General features: G+C 36.0%; 1 protein-coding gene across 1 annotated transcript in view; it reads right to left on the bottom strand.

Moving 5' to 3' along the window:
- The window catches only part of SYNE1 (spectrin repeat containing nuclear envelope protein 1), a 240,444-nt gene extending 225,155 nt beyond the window's left edge, over positions 1–15,289 (bottom strand). Inside the window, exons 1-4 of the mRNA XM_088161722.1 lie at positions 15,196–15,289; positions 12,497–12,558; positions 2,963–3,058; positions 1,056–1,139 (exon numbers count right to left, since the gene is read on the bottom strand). Of these exons, the coding sequence (XP_088017848.1) occupies positions 1,056–1,139; positions 2,963–3,058; positions 12,497–12,558; positions 15,196–15,274 (321 nt within the window). The 5' untranslated portion in view covers positions 15,275–15,289. The remainder of the gene's footprint in view (positions 1–1,055; positions 1,140–2,962; positions 3,059–12,496; positions 12,559–15,195) is intronic.
- Between the last annotated feature and the right edge of the window lie 5,939 nt (positions 15,290–21,228).

Below are 21,228 nucleotides of genomic sequence, written 5' to 3'. Positions count from 1 at the left end.
GGCTATTGTTCACAGAAGCACAGCCTATCCAGTCTAGTTATTGAGTTACCTTTATCTTATACACCATTAAGACGAATCTAGAACTAAAAATAAGCTTTTCAGAACTATAAGAACGCCAATTTTGTCCAGAATAATATCTGTTAATTGCAAACTGTAGTTTGTAGTGTAACAGGAGTGTTAGCAGAAGTGTCTGCTATAATAAGGTTTATTTATGGGAGAACCCACAGAGGAAGGAGATCCTGTCTGTGTTTGTTGCCCTTTGAGTACAGCCCAGGGATGCTGTTCAGCTGCTGAAGGGACACTTATTGTCTGAACAGTATTCCCACCTCCTCTGGGAGGAGAAGAGTGACAGCAGGCTGGATAGATGCATCCTTTAGGTTGGATTCAGCTTATGGAACACTGCTATTGACCACCCTGATACACCTGACACCTTGCATATTTCCAACGCCCTCTAGAAGGAAATCCGGGACATTAATACAACTAATAAGACAAGTCTGGACAAAAATACAATGATAGTCATAGCTAGATCAAAATCAGATTTTCAGTTTTCTTCTTTTGTTAATTTTTTTTTTCCTAAAACAGTCACAGTACTTACTGTACCAGAATAAATCCAGGAATTAGTCTGAAGTCCTGGCAAGCTAATAAGGGGTCATATTGTCTCAAATTTTCACATCTGTAATTTCAGGAAGTAGATTTTTGCATGTAAAAGCTATGAAGACCAGAAAACTATTTTCTTAAATTATAAATGTGTGTCTCTCCCGAACTAAAGTTTACTCTTTGCTGAGAACAGTAACAGGGAAGTAGAGATCATGAGGAGCCAATAAGCACATTAAAAAAAAAAAGAAGTTTTACCCTATGCATTGCTGCATATTATAGTGCTGGACCTCACAATTTTTACATTACAGCAGCCTTTTTTAGGCACTGTGTTGAAACTGAAGACTGCATACATAGCTCAAATTTTGGAGAATAAAAACAGATGGATATATACAAATTGTATCCTTATGGAGACAAAGGAAAAAAAAAGTAAAAACAGGGCTAAGTCCTATAATACCTACCCGTCTACCTTCTAAAAACTTAAGAGCTGTACCAATGTTGGCAACCCAGTGAATTCTCTTCAGCTGACGTCCCTGCTCACAAGGCTTAAAGAGAAAGAACAGATTAAACTTAAATTAGATTTATGCTTCAAAAAATGAACTTCCAGATTAATTGTCAATGCCTATGTAAAAATGATCCTTGTAATAGCGAAATTATTGAATTGTATCTTTACATATACATCATGACGAGAACTGACAAATACAGGGGACACAAATGTGATCATTCCATTATTAAAAAGTTACATATGCCTTAATCTCAGGATGCAAACTGTTGACTTCACCCCATAAACATCATTAAATCAGAGAACTGTTTCTCTAATCTAAAATAGCTACTACTATTTTTATATACATGCACACACACGCACACACATATATATGTGTGTGTATATATATAGGTGCCTTTAAGAGAAGACAACATTCTCCCAGTGAAATATTTTTGCCTGCAATGCTAAGTCAAAGTGGCTGTTATTTTTAAAAATCAGTCTGCAATGAAGACATTTTACCTAAGAACTTTCATCCATCTCTCTAGTACCTTATTGGCAATTAAAACCTCGGCTAAGTTCCCACTGAACAATGAATTTCACAGAACTTAAGACATGTAGGCTAAAAAAAGACAGAATTTTCTGAATTCAATCAAGAACATATGCTAGGTTTCTAATACACACAGCGGAATCAAATTCTCTACAGAACTTTATACTGTAATGCAAATGTGCAACTATTGTAATTTAAATTCCCTTTCAGGATGTTACAAATGGCTTTTAAAAAGTCCTACTATAAATTCTAAATCCCTCTTGCAGTTACTGCAAGATATCATATGCTGGTATACATAACCTTTAAGTTCACCAGACACTATTCTAGTTTTGGAATATCTCCTGTCTTTCCCTAATTAATATAGGCAGGATACAATCCAGTGAATTTCACTGTAACAGGTGCCATCACTAAAATTTTTTCCTGTTTCACTACTTCTGGTTTGCCACAAGAGGGAGGCTTTCTGTCTCAGACTAACAGAAACTGAAAGGAATGTATTTCAATAGAGCAGAAACACACTGGATAGTACAGCTTTATCCCATTTCACAGTAAAATCGCCTTTGCAGTTTGATTTACTGCCTAATTTTGGGGTTCACCTTCAATCAAAACAGAGGTGATATATGAAAAGGAGAGCAAACTGCCTGCATGTGAGCGAGGCTGTAACACCTGAGCCCTGGAGGCAGCTGAATGACAGGCTGCACTGCTCCTTCAGATGCTGCCACCTGACCTGCGAGCTGCTTTGAGAAAAGTCAGAGCCCTCGGCCTAAAATCCTCTCATTTTTCTCCTCCATGCACAAAACTAGCCTGCCTCCCAAGAGGCAGCCTGTTTGCTGTGTGCACACCATCCCCTCTGTACATAACTTGGCCGTGAAAAAGCCATTTGGCATCATTTCGGGTTCTTTACAGTAGCAGAGCAACTGTCAAGGCAAATGGATATAAGCCCCTATGAAATTTGAGGAGCTTGTATGAGGTTTTTTTGAAACAAAGTCATAAATTTAACAAGAAAAGTCTCATTTTTTTTCAAGATGCATAAAAATAACCTGCAGTTTAGACCTTGATTGTGTCATAGCAGCAAAACCCAGATGAATTGCCAAGACTAATACAAGTAAGAAATTTTTATGGGCTACATGGCAAAATTAAGAAAAATGCATATAATCAAGCATACCTGTAATAACCTGCAATAATGCTTTGTAATCAGATAATCCACTTGATGAAAAACTTATTCTCCTATGAAAGAGTAAGTTTTTTTACAGTATAGAAATACAGAAACTTATTAGAAAATTGTATCCCACAGCCGTTATGCAACTATCTTGTATATTTAGAAGGAAGAAAGTTCTTACCAGCTTCTGCCCTGAAAGAACCTCCAAAAGGGCAATTAGCATTACCCCATCTTTGATATCTTCAAACAGGTCATTCACCAGCATGGGAGGATTGCGCTGAAAAGGAAGAAGGCTTCAGATATTATAAAGGCTCACCAGTATTATATCCTAACTCCATTCCTCTTGAACAGAAACCCAAAGAGAGTGGTTGGTCCCCTTCTTTGTGTTTTATAATGTTTAATGTCAATATATTCTTTAACCACTGCTTTGCCACCACATCATTTACTTCACATTTCTGGCACAGGACTGTAACATTTTGTGGATTTCTGCAACTGATGATACAAAGGGAAAACCTCCTGGCCCCTGCAACAAGCAGAGAAACACACCAACAGCTGCCTCTGGTTTTGCAAAATACACACAACTTACAGATGTACTATTACAGCCACATTTCAATCCATCAGATTATTTTCCCTTGTGTTAAGTATTTCACAGAAATTTCACTCTCTCAGTCCAAGCAATAGGAGGAGCTGTATGAAGGGAACATCCCTAGAGCAGTGTAGTAGGTTGAGTGATGTTGCCACTTTCTCACAGATGACAGTTGTTACACTGAGTTGCTGTATTTTCTCTCCTCTCCTCCAGCCTTGCAGGTTTTGGGTGCTGCCAGCACTGTCTCAGCTCCTACTTAAGACAAATTGCTTGGCAAATGTTTTTACCTTCCCAAGAACAACAATAACAATACTTAAAAATGTAAACTGATGATCTTTTAGAAATTTTAAATAACAAAGTCATATAATAAAACCCTCTATTCTTAAATGAACCCAAATTTTTGGAATTATGGCTCTCAGCTAGTCAGTAGTTTAACGATCACAAAATGTCTCTCAGAAACAAGAAGCGTAAATTTGGTTCAGCTGACAAATGGAATAGGCATCCTCCAGCTACCATCAGCTTGTGAGAATTCATATACCTTATGATGATGATGATGATGATAATGATAAGAATGATGATAATAAAAATAATGATAATAATACTAATACCTGCTTATTCACTAAAATTACAATGAGACTACAAAATTCTTGAAGCTACTTTAGGTTTAATAATTTACTTTCGGGATACTTGTTAAAAGAAGTGCTTGCACAACAAATTATCTATTACTTTTTTTGTATAGAAATAGAGATTTGAAAAGATGAATCTAAGAAATGAAACACTTCTCTTGAAAAGGTAAAAATGCAGTAACAAATCAGGAGAAAGAAAAAGATTCTGACTCCTCAAATAAAAAAAAAATGTTCAGCTTGAATAAAGTAGTATTTCAATGAAACATAATTTCGGCATGAAGTGAAAAAAGAACTCCTCTGCTGGAAGCATACTTCATCTGAGATTTGACATGCTCTAATAGTCACACTAATAGAAGAGCCTATTTTCTCATGTATATAAAATAAAGCAGCACTACAACTCATTATGAGGGAATATTTAGTCATAGTTCTTTTTTATTTCCTAGCAATGCAATAGATAATGTTATTCCTTGGATCATGTTCCTCTTTCATATAACACTAAAGAAATCAATGGAGCAAGAGGGTCACTGAAGATTAATTTGTCCCAGTCTTACATCACAGGCAGTTGACACAAATGCAATTAATTTTCCTCACCTTCTATGTTATCATTTCCTGTTTGAAGCTTGGAGCAGCTTTGGTTTTATCAGCATTACCACATGAAAAAACATCGAAGAATTATGTGCTAAAATAATTCAGCCATAAAGATGAGAGGATTACAGCAGCTGCCACACTAAGCCAACAGGAGGTGAAGGCCTGAAAAAACCACCTATCCAAATGCCCCAGTAGTGAGGCTTGTCTCTTGAAATTGACTCTACAGCAATGGAGAGAGATGAGTTTCGTATAGTGGGCAGTTTAGGATACATTTAAATTGAAGGGTAAGTGAGATTTCCAGTATCCTGTGATTCTGGTGTCCATAATGCACTTGCCAGAACCTTTTTGAGTGTAACACAGCTCCCTTCTAACTTGTGTGCTTTGGTATCCTTTCTTTCTTTATCGAGGTAGAGGTCAGAATTTTCTCATCCCAACATGAAGCCAAAAGTCACCTGGAGTTCATCTGTTAAGCAAGTCTGGGAAGCGCTTCTGGTTTCCCCAGAGTAGAACTTCACTCTGTAGTTAAAACCTCTGATCATCCAAGCCAAACTCTTGCTCTGAAGCACCCTTCAGTGGTATGGACAGAAACTACAAAAACTAGATTTACACCCTAACTGAGGCTTGGTACTATGGTTAGGCAGTGAAAACATCTCAAGCAAATTAACACCTACAGTACTTTCTACTTGAATCAAACACTGGTTTGGGGAGAAACAGCTGTAGAGAAAGCACTGAGTAAGACGAAAAGCAGAAAAAAATCCATCGAGCACCAAAGCTCGTAAGAGCTACTTCTCTGAAGTGTGAGAATCACAATTGTCCTTAACTCAGCAAGCTGAAATGTACTTTTGGTTGCTGGAAGGTGGCATAATTACAGACACTGCCAGTGTTTAGCAGCACACACTATGGATCTTACACCAATAAAACTGGAACGGAAGGCAGATACAATACCTGTGCCACAAGATCTCCTGTATAAGAGAGATGTATGTTTCCATACCCCTCTAGCATGGAAATTTAGTCAATTATATAGACTGTCAGAAAGGTTCCAGGTACACTATATAATATAATGTTTTAGACTACCCTGAAGATGTTGATGCCTAATTACAAGGAGGTTACACTCTCATCATGTTTCATAAATCACGGGGTTTTTTTAACTACTTTGGGAACATAAACATGAAATTTAGATGATGAGGATGATGATTATCATTAAAGTCACTCTCAGAAATATGGGATGAGTTATATTTCTAGTGGCACATATATAAAAATATATTCCTCTTTCACACAAGCATAGATATCAATCTTATTCCCCATGCCGATACACACACTAGCTGACACTGAGAAGTCCACATGTGCTTATTTATTATATACTGACCATTGCACAGGATGACTTAAGCTGCTTAAATATTTTCTAGCAGATCCTCCACTGATATTTACACATCTTCTGTTGGAATTGGTAAACACTTACTCCTTGGCTGCAAATATAATATCAAGTGTAGCAAAAGATGAAAGTGAACATTGATTACTTATTAGCCTCCAGAGGAGAAAGGTTTGGAGTTTTTTTAAACTATATTCACTTAGAATATATTAAAAACTTTTTAATGATTCAGACTGAACAACTATTCACTTAGTTCCTTAATGCACTGCCAAAATACTAACTGTAAATCAGTAAAAGTAAGGGAAAAAATTTTGCAATTTTAAAATGTTGAATGTTCTTCGGATTTTGGTTTTTTGCACATAAGTGTAAAGCCCTAGCAATGCAGTCAGCTGCAATGATCCAAATGCACTCTATTTTGAATGTTGGAAAACCTGTAAGAAGAATTATTCTGTAACGCTAAGAAAACTCTTCAATTGTCATCTTTGTGAACAAAATTTCTTGGCAGAACTCAAAATATATTTCAACGAATAATGACACATATTAAATCTACAACTTTTCAGGTGGTCCGCACTATGATTTCAGGTGACTTAGTATTTGATTAAGGTTTTTTTGCAAGCTTCTTCAGGAAAGAAAAACAGAAAATTAAGATTAATGATCTGCTACATACTTCATTGCATGAATTCTATTAAACACTCCTTTACTGCAGTTTATCCAATCAAAGTAATGTAGTTTATCGTGATAATGATACTTAGGAACAGCCATGTCCCAAGGAGGGAGTCACACTCAGAACAAATAAATTCATGGGATCTGTAGAAGGAATATGAATTAAATAAGAATGAATCTTCAAGGCTAATAAACTAGATTTTGGTAATATTAAATATTTATTTAAATAACTGTGTTTAAAACTGATCATAAATGAGAACTGTGGAAGAAACGCTTTGCATAAATAAACTGGTTGCTCTTTAAACTTGTCTAATTTGCTGTAATCTCCAGGAAATATTCTGAATTGCCTAAAGAACGGAATACTGGTACATATAGAAAATATTTAAGTGATAAACCCCCAAAAAAGATTTTTAGTAGACCTGCAATCTCTAGAAATTCTTCTTCATATTCAGTAAAATAATTTTTTAAAATCCAAACTTCAGCGATACAACAAAAATATATTTGCTAAGCTTTTCTCTTTTATTGCAAAACTTTTTCTTGCATTTAATTTCTCATTTGCATGAGAAATTACAGGAATCTGTAATTTCTACAGGAATCTTTTCCTCACACCCTATACTTAACTTCTCTAATGAATAAATCATACAAAAACAGCATCTGCATCATAATGAAAGCCAATGCAGACATTGAAAACTATTTTTGCTACATTAATTTTCAAATAATCTTTCAAAAACTACTGAAAAAATGTATGAAAATCTATCCACATGCACAAACAGGAACAAATCTATGTAACTACTAGATTTGTCTCTGCAGGGAAATATACGTGAGAACAGCGAGGACAATGTGAAATTTCCATTACTCTGTAATAGCTGGAACCCTCTGCCACAATTTAATTCCTAAATCCATATGAATGTTTTCATATTCTTTGCTGTTAGTGACTTTTTTAATTGCTAAAGCTGAGGGACTCAGTCCTAAGTTTTGCATGATTAATTTCATCACACAAATTAATTTAGCATTCATGGTTTAGTGTTAGAGGTCATATGCAATACTAGCTGAAAACATACAGTAACTGCTGAAGCAGAAAACTACCAGTCAGATTCCCCTCATTATGTAGTCAAGGTGGACAGTAGCTTTTTTTTCTGTGTCAGTGACTAAAATACTGGGAGCCTCTATTTTCTGTCTTGAAAAAGACCAAAAGAATCAGACTCAGTTAAATGATGAAAACTTATGAGGTTAATGAAAGACCAAGTTATATTTACATTTTAAGAACAAGCTAACATCATGGACAGCACTATGTGTGAGAGCTCTGTGTCTTGATATACCCGTTTCTTTTTCTTTTTTTCTTTGCTATGAAAGATATAATTATGCAGATTCAAAACCTTTAATATGAGACTTAATGCCCTGGTTTAATTCAGCTTTATATAAATACTCCATAAATAAAATTAAAAATTTTCATCCATTCTTAGTTTTATTTTTGATATCCATCCTCTGCTTTTGTTTTTTAATGTGTGCATCCTCTTAATGTAAACACAAAATTAATAATAATTTCTTTCAGTATTTGTTGTTCACTCTATCCGTGAGTTTACAGCAATACTTTGGTGAGTACAAATACTAAAATTATCCCTACAAATGGGAACAAAAATGTTATTTGATTGGGTTAAACCAATTTACAGTCTGTGTTTCAAACTTTGAAACTACCATTCCCCCAAACTTTCATGAAAGATGAAAAAGGCAGTAAAAAGCACATGCCTCAACTATTAAAGAAAGTGATATCTTTTTCATCCTTTCTACCTCAATAATTGGCATAGATAATGAAATGAAAAAGTATTTATGTAATTGCTGTTCTGAAGGCACTTAATGTATCTTTTTTGAAATATTTGGTGCAAATTCATTCTGTATCTTACATTTAGATTTTGAGAAGATGTTTCAAAAGATAATTAGAAGCATACTCAAATTATGTCTATAGTTTGAAGCTCAGATTGAGATGAGAAGGACAGTTCTACAACTATAGAAAAATACGAATAAATTATATGGAACCAGAAAACTTCTTGTCCTGTTTCCCATGCATATCTCATTTATCATTAATAGAACTGCACAGATACACATAAATTCAAAAGGATCACCAGAAGATAGACCACATTCATTTCACAGATTATGACCCAATTTCTGCAAGTGGCTGGCAGAGAAAACATGATTTCCCATTGATAAGTCTCACCAGATTACTGCTCAGAATCACAGAACAGAGACAGCTGGGGTTAGAGACACAGCAGAGGGACAGATGCAGCCTTGTGCTAACAGCTCACCCAAAATGAAGCTGCCTTACACTACCTGCTAGTTAGCAAACTTGCAGGTCTTTCGTCTTTGTTCATCCCCTCTGAGTGAGGGCACAGCTTGCATCAAGGCTGTTTTACCTCCATCTTTTGAGTTGTCCCTTAATTAGTCCTTGTCTTCTGCTTGCAAAAGAACATCTTTTCAATACGAAGTATAATTTTAAAAAGGTAGCATTCTATCATTAAGAGTGAGCGAGAAATAAAAATTCACACCTTTCTCCTATTGCCTTTCATAAAATTCAATGCATAGAACCAGAAAACCATTTAGTCTGAAAAACTGCTTTAAAATCAAGTCCAACCATTAACCTAACACTGACATGTCCACCACTAAGCCATAGCTCTAAGTGTCACATCTGCACCTCTTTCAAATACCTCCAGGGATGATTTCAACCACTTTCATAGGCAGCCAATTCCAGTGCCTGACAACCCTTTTGGTGTAGAAATTTCAGCAATAGTCTCGTTTCATTTATCTGTTTTGCTCATTCGTATTTATTTGTATCCTTATTTTCAAATCCATTCCTAACATTAAATAGCCACAAATAATTGGTTAAATGTACTTGGTAGCCTTAGTTATTGAATTAGTTTCTGTTTCAATTAAAGTATGACTTTTTAGATGCAAAACATACACTAAGATCTTACAGATTAGCAGGGAGGAATCTTTTACTCCTAGCAAACCCTGACAATCAATCACATCCTACTTTATGTTCCCAAGCAATGAAGTGGTCTTGGTTCTACCTAAAATCATCAAATCACATCTGTATTTCCATTTTTTTCAAATCACTATTCCTGACAATGTAAGAAACTGCTCCTTTTTAGATCCTCCTATGCTCTACTCAACCAACACAGTATAAGGATGGCAACTCTACCTTTCCTTACCTCTAAACTCATCTTTCAAATTGCTACAGTAAAACCCCATCAGTCTTTGCATATAAACCATTAATTTCTCCTGCTTTTTAGGTTTCATGAAGTATTTTCAAAACCCCTCAAACGCATTTATGATGAAACATTTCTTTAGATAGCTATGGTGTTAAGAGTTAGATACCCTAATTATAGGGTTTTTTTCTCTTATTTCCTCCTCCTACTTTTTCCATTAATAATTTTATGAGACTATAAAAAAATGGCAATGAAAGCAAAGAAACCCAGAGTTTTCCAAGAGTAGCCAAGAGACAGAGAGACAATTTGACATGAAGTTACTGTTAATTTTGAAGGCATATACTGAGTCAAATTCAGCATAGTGTTTCTGGATCAATGGTGAGACAGAAAGACAAAATTCAGATCACCTTCCCCCTGTCTACCCCCTTTTTCCTGTCTCAGCTTCACTCCTTCACTTCCAGCTCCTTTACCCCCAGCATGTATTGCTCTTTCTCTGCTGTAAGTTTGAGGCCAACACTTCACAGTGTTCCTCACTAGGTACCAGACTAGTAGATGCTCCACTTTTTATTGGGTCAAAGATGACAGCAGAATGCAGATGATGCTGCCTAAAAGTGGGTCCCCTTCCAGGATTTTTCCATATCACATGTCAAAGGTTTCCAGACAATGGAGATCTTACAGATCTCCAGTTTCTTTTGAAACAATCAAAACCACAACAACCTTTTACAAAACCTTTTTATTTTCTCAAATAGCCTAAATATTGACATTTTGAGTTAAAAGTCACAACACGAGTGCAAAGGGATTTCTGGGCACTTCAGAGACCCACCTGTATTTCCTTACAGCTGTGATTAAAACATATTTCCACTTACATTTTTCCAAAAACACAACTAACAAAGTTTTAAAAGCTTAAGCTTTAAACACATAAGAATTTGAATGCCATGGGTCACTTCTGTTGAGTCTAATTTCTATAAACAGCGCTTCTGCTTTGGCAGCGTAACAGCGGAAATGGGAAGCAGAGCCAGATGACCTGACTTAGGCAGTGACAGCCATCATAAAAGAATCACAGACACAGCTTTCCTGCTGAAGTGTGAATTAACACAAGTCAATTACTACAAGCAACTGAAAGGTACCTCAGGTAGCTAAAAGTCAGGGCTGTGGCTGTGTAAACACCTGATTTGAATGTGTTTGATCAGTCTTCACAGTATCAGGCACATTAAGGAACTACACACCCAGATCATGCAAATTAAAAGGTTCACCTGAGCCCTCATGGCCCAAAGGGACCAGCACAGTAGGAAACTTTCACAAACCTCAATCCAGGGCAAGATCTCTTAAAGGAACTCCCCCCATGACTTAGTCTCTTCCCAAGGATCAGTCTGTAGACTAGGAAATTGTCTTGTCATGACATGCACACACACACTTGCAATATCTAACAGTAACCTACCTAATAGTTCTACTTTTCCATAATTATCAGATTATTATTAATGACAAAACACAATTAAGAAATAGATGGACATGAAATAAGAGTTACTTTTCTCCTCTGACGCTTGTTCACAGCTCCCTTAGCTGATGCTTCAGCAAACACTGAATGTCTTTTGATTTCAGTTGAAGTAAACAGAACAGAGTGCTTAAGTTCTCTCCTACATGAGCAGCTTTTCCAAATTATTTTAAAGACAATATGGGGACAGACCTTGTTTCCAGTGAAAATCCACCGCAAGAAGTCCTGAAGATAACTTTGTTCTCACAGTTGAATTTTACAATACCAGTGTAATTAATTTCACAGTAAGTTCTTCCATTACATTCCTCAGCAATGTAAATAAATGTTGCTGCTCTACCATACTGTCTTGTTAGATCAAATCACACCATATAGCATTATATGGGCTTCCTGCTTTATTTGGCTCATTTTTGAGGGTATTATTTGCCAGTTCCTTACACAAAAGTTAAAACAGTGCTGCTACAGCTATTCTTTACTCGATTTTAATGATCATTAACCTTCAGGTTTAAAAATACACATTGCAAAAAGCTGCTCTTGGAGTTTAAAATTCCAATTTATTGGACTAGTTTTAACTATGGTTAGAGCTGTGTTGTATAAAACTCCAGGAATGTCTGAATCTCACTGCTTATTGCTTTGAAATAAGGTTGGTAACAATTGTAGCTTAATATTTCTAAACTGTGTGTAACTCACAGTCTTTACTCTTCTAAAGGCAAAAACAGGAGTTGAAGTTGTGTTAAGAAGCAACAATAGTTTCATGACAAATCCCACAATGCATCAGATAATTAATTCAGAACTGGATTCATGAAGCGCTCATTACTTATGTCTGCAACCAGGACAAATTACACAAGGCATCACTTAAGTTTTATTCGAATATATTGTGTGCAATAAGTCTAATATTTCCATTTAATAGAAAACCGTTTCAGATGTTCCCTCAGGCTGAAATACCAGGTCCTGTGCTACCTTTTAATTCTTGCCAAAGAAGCTGGGTGGTTGCCTCTGGACACCACTCACACTTGTGCAGCTGACCACTACCATGCTGAGACTCATCCTCAATGGTGTGCAGATGAGGAGTTCCTTTTTCAGCTTTAGGAAATACTGCTCAGAGAAATCAGACATGTTTTGTACTCCTGGACTGTATAGGCATAGATTAAAAGGTTTGATAAAAAAAAAAAAAAATTCAAAACCGTGTGTTACCTTAGCCAGATGAGTATTGATCCATTTTGTGAAAGTCCGTTTCTGCACTGACTCTTGCTCATCTGAGAATAAAAGGAAATCGGTTTGATTAGACATCACTGGATACTTTCAGATTTACATGGTGGAAGAGTAAAATTTCCTACTGACAACAAATGTATTCTGCACTTGTCAGAAATAACTCCATATTTTATTGAGACTGTTAATTTTGCCTCTAAGTAGTCATAAAGAATACTTTATATTATTACAACAATGTTCTGACAGCAAAGTTCAAGTCTTAACAAGCTAATGACCAAAAAGACACCATTTAAAATCTAAATGTCAATATAATTTTGAGTTCTAAATCCATGCTATACTTACCCAAGGTCTCAGCACCTAGAACTTCTCTATACTTTTTAACTAGAATCCACATCTCCCACAGCCAAGATGCTTTTATGTAGAAAGTCAGCTAGGGACTTAGAAAAAAAATACATCTTATCATATGTATTTGAAAATGTTTAGAATGTTGAATTAAAGATTTGAAATTGCATTATCAAACTTATTTATCCCCTGGGAGATAGATCCTGCCAGGAAGGGGCCATTAGCTAGTTCAGGCAGTTTCTACACCACTACTTACTACATCCCTTAGTCCTGTCTCAAAGCAATTGTCTGGCTTAGAGTGAATTTCCCTGACTGTCAGATTGTCCCTGTGGGACAGCTGCCAGATGCACAGATAAAAATAGCTCCCAAATCAGCTCCTCCAGCTTCAGCAGCAAGGGTCACAGCAGTAGAGGGAAGAGCATCACAGCATTGTAACCAATCCACAAAGTCCTGCCCCGTTCTTGTGGGTAAGCAGTTTTGACACATGGAATAATTTCACAGCAGAGGTATTCATGTATTTATGAGAGATTTTTTCTTTCAAAAATAGGAGGAATATTTATTATTATTAATTTTATAATTAGACAATAATATATTAATATATTATTATATATTATATATTATATATTAATATTTATAATTATTAATATTCATTATGGAAAAACAAATCATGTTATTACCATCATCACTTCTGAATGAACACGTCCATTTCCCTACAGAAAATTCAAATAAATACAATTGCTGCTTCATTATATTTACTTTTCATAAGAATATGTGCATATCCCAAAATTTACAGATGGAATAACTGTTAAAACAATATCATTTTAGCTCCTGCATTTGCTAGTGATTTGTGCAGCACTGAACAGCATTCTTCCTATTCCATATCTGTAAAATTAAAATGGAATATTCCTTATCACCCTTTAAAGTTCTGGAATAGATAACTACTAAGCTTGTTGCATTCCTAGCAATAAACTCATTAATTTATGCTCATGCAATTCTGCTTCACAGTTAGGGTACACAGGGATAGAAATCACCACACAAAATTCATAGGTCAAAATGTTATCTTCAGTTGGTCAGTGGCTGATATATACAAGCTCCCAAAAAGTGTCTGTGCATTATAATTCAGGAATATTTTCTTTATTTATAAATACCATCTCACATATAAGAAATACCAGAGGGGAAAAAAGATACCTAAACTCACCAGCATCTATTGCTAGATTATTACACTTTGTGCCTAAGAAAAAAAATTTGCATTCTTTAGTTTCCTTTGATATCATTGGGCAGGAAGGATTACGTAAGTTTTTCAAATTTATTACATTCTCAGAATCTACTTGTTACAGTCATGGGCAAGTTATGAAAAATATCACTAAGATACTGCATCATGCTTCATTCTACACTGACTATTTTTGGCAGGGAGGTGTATTGACTTTGTATATGACAATTGTTTCTACATTCTGAAAAACAGACTTCTCACTGCATGGTTCCTAACCATGAACAAGCTTTCCTTTTGACACACAGTAAATGTCAGCTGTGCTCTGCAATTACATATGTAGGTAGCCAAATTGATTTCCATGGAAGTACTTGCATACTTCTATTGGGTTGCGTATGAATAGGTGCAGGAATAGAGATCAAGCACACACAGAATTAATCCAGTTCTGCCTTAATTCACACCTCTGTAACTCAAAAAAACTCCCCAGCAATCCTGATACAAAAAAGGTAAGGCATGCCAAAAGAAATAAACCAGGTCTTCAGAAGTGAAACTTCTCATTAATGAAATAAGTGAAAATTATTCCATAATTCATAGTCTTAGTGTATCTTAGTGATTTAAGAAATAGCCTTCTGACAAAACTGGAAATCAGAGAACCAGCTTCCAGCTTCTAAAGGGACACTTTACGAGCAGAAGACACACAGAGTTTCAGTCATACCAACAAACAGCAGAATCAGCTCTCCTAAATAACCTGTTTTAAGGGAATTTGCATGAATAAAATATACTTTATGAGTCCAACTGGAACTACTGACAATAAAATTTCCTTGGTTCTAGCATTTATTTTGCATAGGCTTAAAAGGAACAGATCTTACCACTGTAAAATCTATGTCTGAGCATAACACAAGCAGTGCACTGATTTTTAAAATTCCACTGTAAATATGCTTTTTACAAATTTACCTGGAAGCAATTGTGTAATTTTCATTGATTAAATTATCTAAATGCTCTAGAGAGTAAATATACTCTACCTGTATAGGTAAACAGGTACTGTTTCTCTATACTCAAAAAACCTGTGTGCCATGCAGCTCCTTATGGTCTCCCCACTCACAAGGACTGTCAGCTCCGTATTCGCACCACTTACCCTGCTGGCACTGAAAGAATTCAGGAAGCACATTCAGTGACAGGACATTTCTGCCACCAGCAGCTTTACAGTGAGCCATAGGTATTGCTGCTGCTGCTGCTGCTCCTGCTGCTGCTGTGGATGCTGCTGTGGATGCTGCTGCAGTTTCTACCCCTCTCTCATGTGCAGTGTTTCTTTAGAATACAGCCAGAAGGAATTTTTTTTCCCTCACTGGAAATGCAGGCGTCTTACAAAAATCCCTCCACCATCTCTTATCGGAGGATTCCCATGAAGCCAAACCTTAAAAACATCCTTATATGTTCTTGCAGAGATGCAACAGCCAGAAAAAGCCAGCTGTATTGGAAGCAGCAGTTCTGCTGGTCTCACTGCCATCATCCCTCTCCACTGTTTTTCTGTAGAAAGATTTTATTATCCCAGCACCAGCCAATCCGCTAGCAGAAATCTCTGATGTCAAGAGCTTGAATAATTCATCCAAGGACCGTGACAACCCAACTACACTGCTGATATACTAAAGCAAAAACATGCGTGAAAGAATTAATGCAGCTTTTTCACCAGTGCTTTTCTAATAAAACAGTGCTCAGTAAGTAAAAATGGTTGAATGGCACAGACCTTCTTCTCTAGGCTGTCACACATATAAAGGAAAAGAGCTTTTAAAAACAACCACTTGGGTTCACTGCATACTCCTGTGAGACAGGGATGTCCTTCAGCTTTGCAACTGAAAGTGGAAGGAATAGCAAGCAATGAATCTGAACAGATATGTAGGCCACTTAACTTTGAATAATGTATTTGATCTGTTGTACAAGGGGCATGAAACATATGTAAGGATGCAGAGAATTTTTGGAGTGTGCCTAGATCAGCCTGAAATATATTCAAATTTCTGATAATATGCAGTACTTTGAACTTCATTAAATCAGAGCACCAGAGAACTTGAACAGATATTTTTTTTCCTCTGGTAAAATGAAGGCAGATATGAAACATTCTCTGTAGAGATTCATATGTTATTCCCCTACAGGGGCCAACAGAGTCATACACATTATTGAAATGAGTTGAAATGAGAATAAGAAGGCTCACTTTTATAATGCCATTATTGTATGTATTGTATCATTAGAGAGGTCAAATTCAAATTTCTATTTCTGTAAAACACAAGGACTCTGACAATATGATTCTGCATCTGAAAGAAATATTGCAAGAAGATACCTTTAATCAAATATCTTCTTTTAATTGGCTGGAAATATCTTCATAGTTTTACAAACCCTTTCTCTACTAAAGCATCACCGACAGCTTTTCAACAAGAATTTTTTTGATCAGACAAAAAAAAGACAAACATACTTGGATATATTTACTTTAAACATTTAGAACAAATTGTTTGGATCAATGAACACAATCAACTATCCATCTTCAGATAGTTATGAAGATGCTGATAGAATGTTCATTATGCATCCTTTTTCTAATGTCTGCTATCATGCTGACAGGTGTGTACTGTGCAGCAGCATATGGCACATCAAACACCTGGTGCTTGGGGATGGGACAGTCCAGGGTGGCAGATACTGGGTTCTGCTTCAAGGTAACAGAAGAAGGAGGCTCATGCAAAGAGTCACAACAGAGTCAAGTTCACACATGTCTAATAAAAGCATTTTGATTAATTCTCACAGACTGAAAAATGTGAAGATTTGTTTTCTTTCTTGCTTTAGGGAAATTCAAGTTCCTCACAGCTCCTCATTTTCAGTATCCTTTTTTTTTGTTTTCTTTGGTTTTGACAGTTCTGCTTTAAAAACACCAGAGAGCTTTTTGTCTTATTTTGTTTTCCAGGTTTATGTCATACTGCTAAATCAATCTGGAAGTACAGAAAAATGTCCCAGAACAGCTGCAATGTTTCAATGTCACGAGAAAACACAGCACAGAAAGCATTGGACAGCACCTGTTTGATGAGCAGTATGGCATACATTCTCTGAAGCTTTCAATAAGTTATGTTATATAACAATTACCATCTTCATTAACGGCAGTTTTAGCTTAAAGCAGCTTTTGAAAAGCTTGGAGAGTGAAAGCAATGATGTGGGGACTGCTTATGAAAAGGGGTAATATTTCAAGCTACATCATTTAATCAACACTTCCATAACAGGTGGATTATCCCAATCACGGGTACTGCACAGGAGCAATGCAAATTCATATCTTGTCCTTTAAATCACCAGTTGATGTTTTTTATGGGACAATGACAGGAAAGTTTTGTTTTTTCTAAAAAAAAAATCTCCAACAAGCAAATTAAATTTGGTGGTAGCTTTAAAGTTTCTAAAATATTCTGATTTTTTTTCTAAGTTTCTAGGTTTAATATTAACTCCGTAGACTTTAGGAGAAAAGAAAGGATGAAAGCAAAGAGGGAAAAATTGTTTTAAGCAGCCATTGTTACTCAGTTGACAAGACTTAGCAGTATTGATAAAAAGAATGGGAATGTATTTTTAAATTCCTCATGCATTTATCAATTTTTTTATATTTTAAGGTGAAAGACAGCATTTGTCAAAGTGCAGCTTGATACATGCTTCTGAATGTGTTTTATCAGAGATGGTGAGATGGTCACAGTAACAGACCATTTATCTACATTTCCAAGATCTGGAATCTAGGTCTGCACATCAGTCATAGCCTGCTCCACCATTGAGCACCAGTATGCTCCCCATCAGTTTTTGCAGAAAGAAAATCCATGCACAAGGGCTAGAAGAGAACCAGGTATCCTTGGCCAAACCCCTACTAGAGAAAATGATGGGGATCAGCTCTCTGGGGCTTGCACAATGTGCAGGTAACTTTAGTACAGTCCTTTGAGAGCCAAAGGTTTTATGTCATTTGGAAGAGTGGAAATAGAGAAAACCCACACACATACTGGTGGAATAACTACAGGAAACTGAAGTGTGGAGAAGCAGGCTCACATTTGCAGCAGCACTGCCTGCTGTGTCAGTTGCACAGCAACTGGTACACAGCTGAGGACTTTCTGCTCTTACTGTCTGAAATGTATTTACAAAATATATATTTTAAATTTAAGCAATTCTTATTGATTTCCTGCACTTCTAAGAGAAGAGAGAGAGTGTCTATCTAGCCACTATTTAGAAAAATACAAAGAACGATTCCATTTATCATCCAAAGAAGGTTGCATTTTAAAAAAATATCAGGTTAGAATAAAGTACAGACTAAAAAAAAAATCAATGTGTCTTCTTTTGTTCTCAGTCAATTTATTGCAAGCACAATCAGCAAACAGACTCTCTGGAAGCACATACTGTGGACTGTGCAAACAGATTAAATTTTTGATATCTGTGAAACAAAAAATTTAGCCAGCACCAGAGAGTGTGTGCTTTAACTCAGGCTGTTGGCTGCACCTCACAGCAGCACTTAGACTGTCACAGCATATGTTTATACTGTGGGACTTGGGAGACTTCCAGTCCTTAAATCCAAGGTAAGGCCTTGTTGTGGCCATATTCTCATAAGCACATCAGATGTTCCTGAGCCATCCAGACTCACATTATCCCCCACTTTCCTGTGCTCTGGTTTTCACGGGAAGGAACAGAGCATAGTGCAGTGATTTAATCTTGATTTCTTAGAAGCCAGGACATTCTGGGCATAACTGCACTGCCCCTAACTGCTCTTTGCTTTGATCAGAAAAATTTCCCTTGGTGTTTGGAGAAATGAACGAGAACAACATTTCTGCAGTGGATAGGAAGATATGTCCAAAATATATTTTCTTTTTTTTCTACTCTGTGCATCTTTTCTATTTCCAGTCCCCGCAGCATACTTGTTCCTATTTTGTTGTTTTGAGTGACTAAAAATAAAACAAACTGAAATTAAATTGCTATGTACCATAATTTGCCTGGATGGGCTGCATTTTGTTCTTCTGCATGTGTAGAAGCAGAATGCATTGATAAGTAACCAATGAACGTATTTGCATTTTTATATTTACTGTGTATTTTCCTGTGCTGCTGCACTACTATTTTCATCTCCACTGACTGCTGTCCTAATCTCCATGTGATGTAAACATATTACCCACATACGATTCACTTTCATAGTATCCACGCTCAAATGAATACAGTCAGAAATTAAAACACCACCATTTAGAAAACCATTATAGGCACACTTGATTCCTTTTTAAAAGCAACACCCTGAAGAAGACGTTAGCTAAAATCAGGATACCCAACATTTGAGTTAATCGTGTGTAAAGGTTTCAGCTCCAGGTGAAAGATTGAGGATTTGCTGCTCTGCAGGTGTCTGTTTATTCACCCGTTTGGCACAGGGGACAGTGAAATTAAGTGTTCACACACACAGATCTTTTCCTGCACCAGTAGATAAGGTGAAAACAGCCTGATATAAACTGATCAGACTCAACTTGCCATTTTTTTCTTATAATTACTTATTTTCCTTAATTATATGCTTAAAGGGATTATTTAGATGGTGACAAATCAGGTAGAAATCTAGAAAATCCAGTGAATTTCATTAATAAGAACTATCCTATGTAGTACTCTTATTTCAGACTATTCATGCTAATAAGCACCCGTTTAAGAATTCATTTTTTCTGAAGACTTTAGTATTTAAAGACACTGATGAGAAATCATCCTCTTGTCTATAAACTACTTTCTACAGTAGCACCTGCAATAACCATAATTTTAAAAAAAGGTCCTAAAGAAATATTTTCGGGGTTTTGTTACAGCCCATTGCAGTTCTGCATCTGGCATCATGTTGCCATTAACATGTTCTGCAGCCATCCTTTCTATTGAGATGAAAACCTTTTGTGTAATAACCTTTATGTGTTGTTGGTCTACTCCCTCAGAGCTTTTAACGAAGTCAAATTTTAAAAAAATAAGATGCTACACTTAGAAGTCTAATTTTTAACAGAAGTCCTAAAGACAACCAGTACTCACATCAAATCTTTTAAAGAAAATACTTTAAAGAATATATTTTAAAATGTTGATTATAGATTTAAGGTAGCAGATCTCTGAAAACGGAAAGCACAGGCTCTGATTCCATCTTTTACACACTCTATGGCACTTACATGACCTCCTAAAACAATGGAGAGTCTTGCTTTCCTGAAGCCAACCTTGTAATGCAGGCAAATTACTGTAACAGTCATCACTGACTTGCAGGAGATTTTCTGATATTGTTTGACATTAGTAGGGCTGCTCATAACATTATGCACTACAGCCTTTGAGAGAGATTTAGTGCAAAAATGTCAGAACTGAACTGGAATTTCAATTTTTAATGTTTCTCTGTCATAAGACACAGAAACGTAAATGCACTGCAGTGAATGAGCTGCTTGGAGCAAATTTCTACTACCAGTAGTAAAATTACCATTTTTCTACGCCTAAGCGAATTCATTAGCCTAAAAACAGTGGGAAAAAGCTTGATTTGGATACGGAAAAGCTCAGAATCTACTGAAATAAATCAAAACTAATGGAGATATACTGGGCACACACTGTCCAATGGATTAAATCAGGATATAAAGGTCTCTTACTATAGTGTTTTATTAAGTATGTTTCTCATTAATTCAGAATATTCACCAATAATTATATTAAATATTTTTATTTGTTTATAGTAAAAAATCTTGTAATAACTCTAATACAAATAAAAGAGACTAGAGCAAAACCACCGAACAACTCAAAATCAATAAAAACATAGACATTGCAGTAAGGATTAAAGCAATACAAAATTTTGTAGTCCCAAATAATACATTCTGCTGTGTTGTAAGATGAAAAACAGGACACCACCCAGAAAGGAAGCAGGCTGGCCAACAAACACCAGGCAGCACTTTGAGATGCTAACTATCCAAAAGTGAGGGATTTTCAAGGAAATCAAACTGGGCAATGTCTTGAACAGACATAGATTTCCCTGAGAATGATAGTTACTTTTGAGATCCACATTCTTGCAGAATCTGTGCTGTCCGACATGGCACACGAACATCTTGGAAAAATGCACTACTTTGACCATCATTTCTGATAAGAGTCCATTCACAAACAGTGAATTCTTTTAATGAAAGCTGCATAGGATCAATGATTTTGAAGTTCA

This window comes from Sturnus vulgaris, chromosome 3 (genome assembly GCF_052056855.1).
Source record: "Sturnus vulgaris isolate bStuVul1 chromosome 3, bStuVul1.hap1, whole genome shotgun sequence".
Lineage (NCBI taxonomy): Eukaryota > Metazoa > Chordata > Aves > Passeriformes > Sturnidae > Sturnus > Sturnus vulgaris.
Note: the sequence above shows the minus strand (reverse complement) of the source record. Positions and strands in the feature narration are given on the sequence as shown.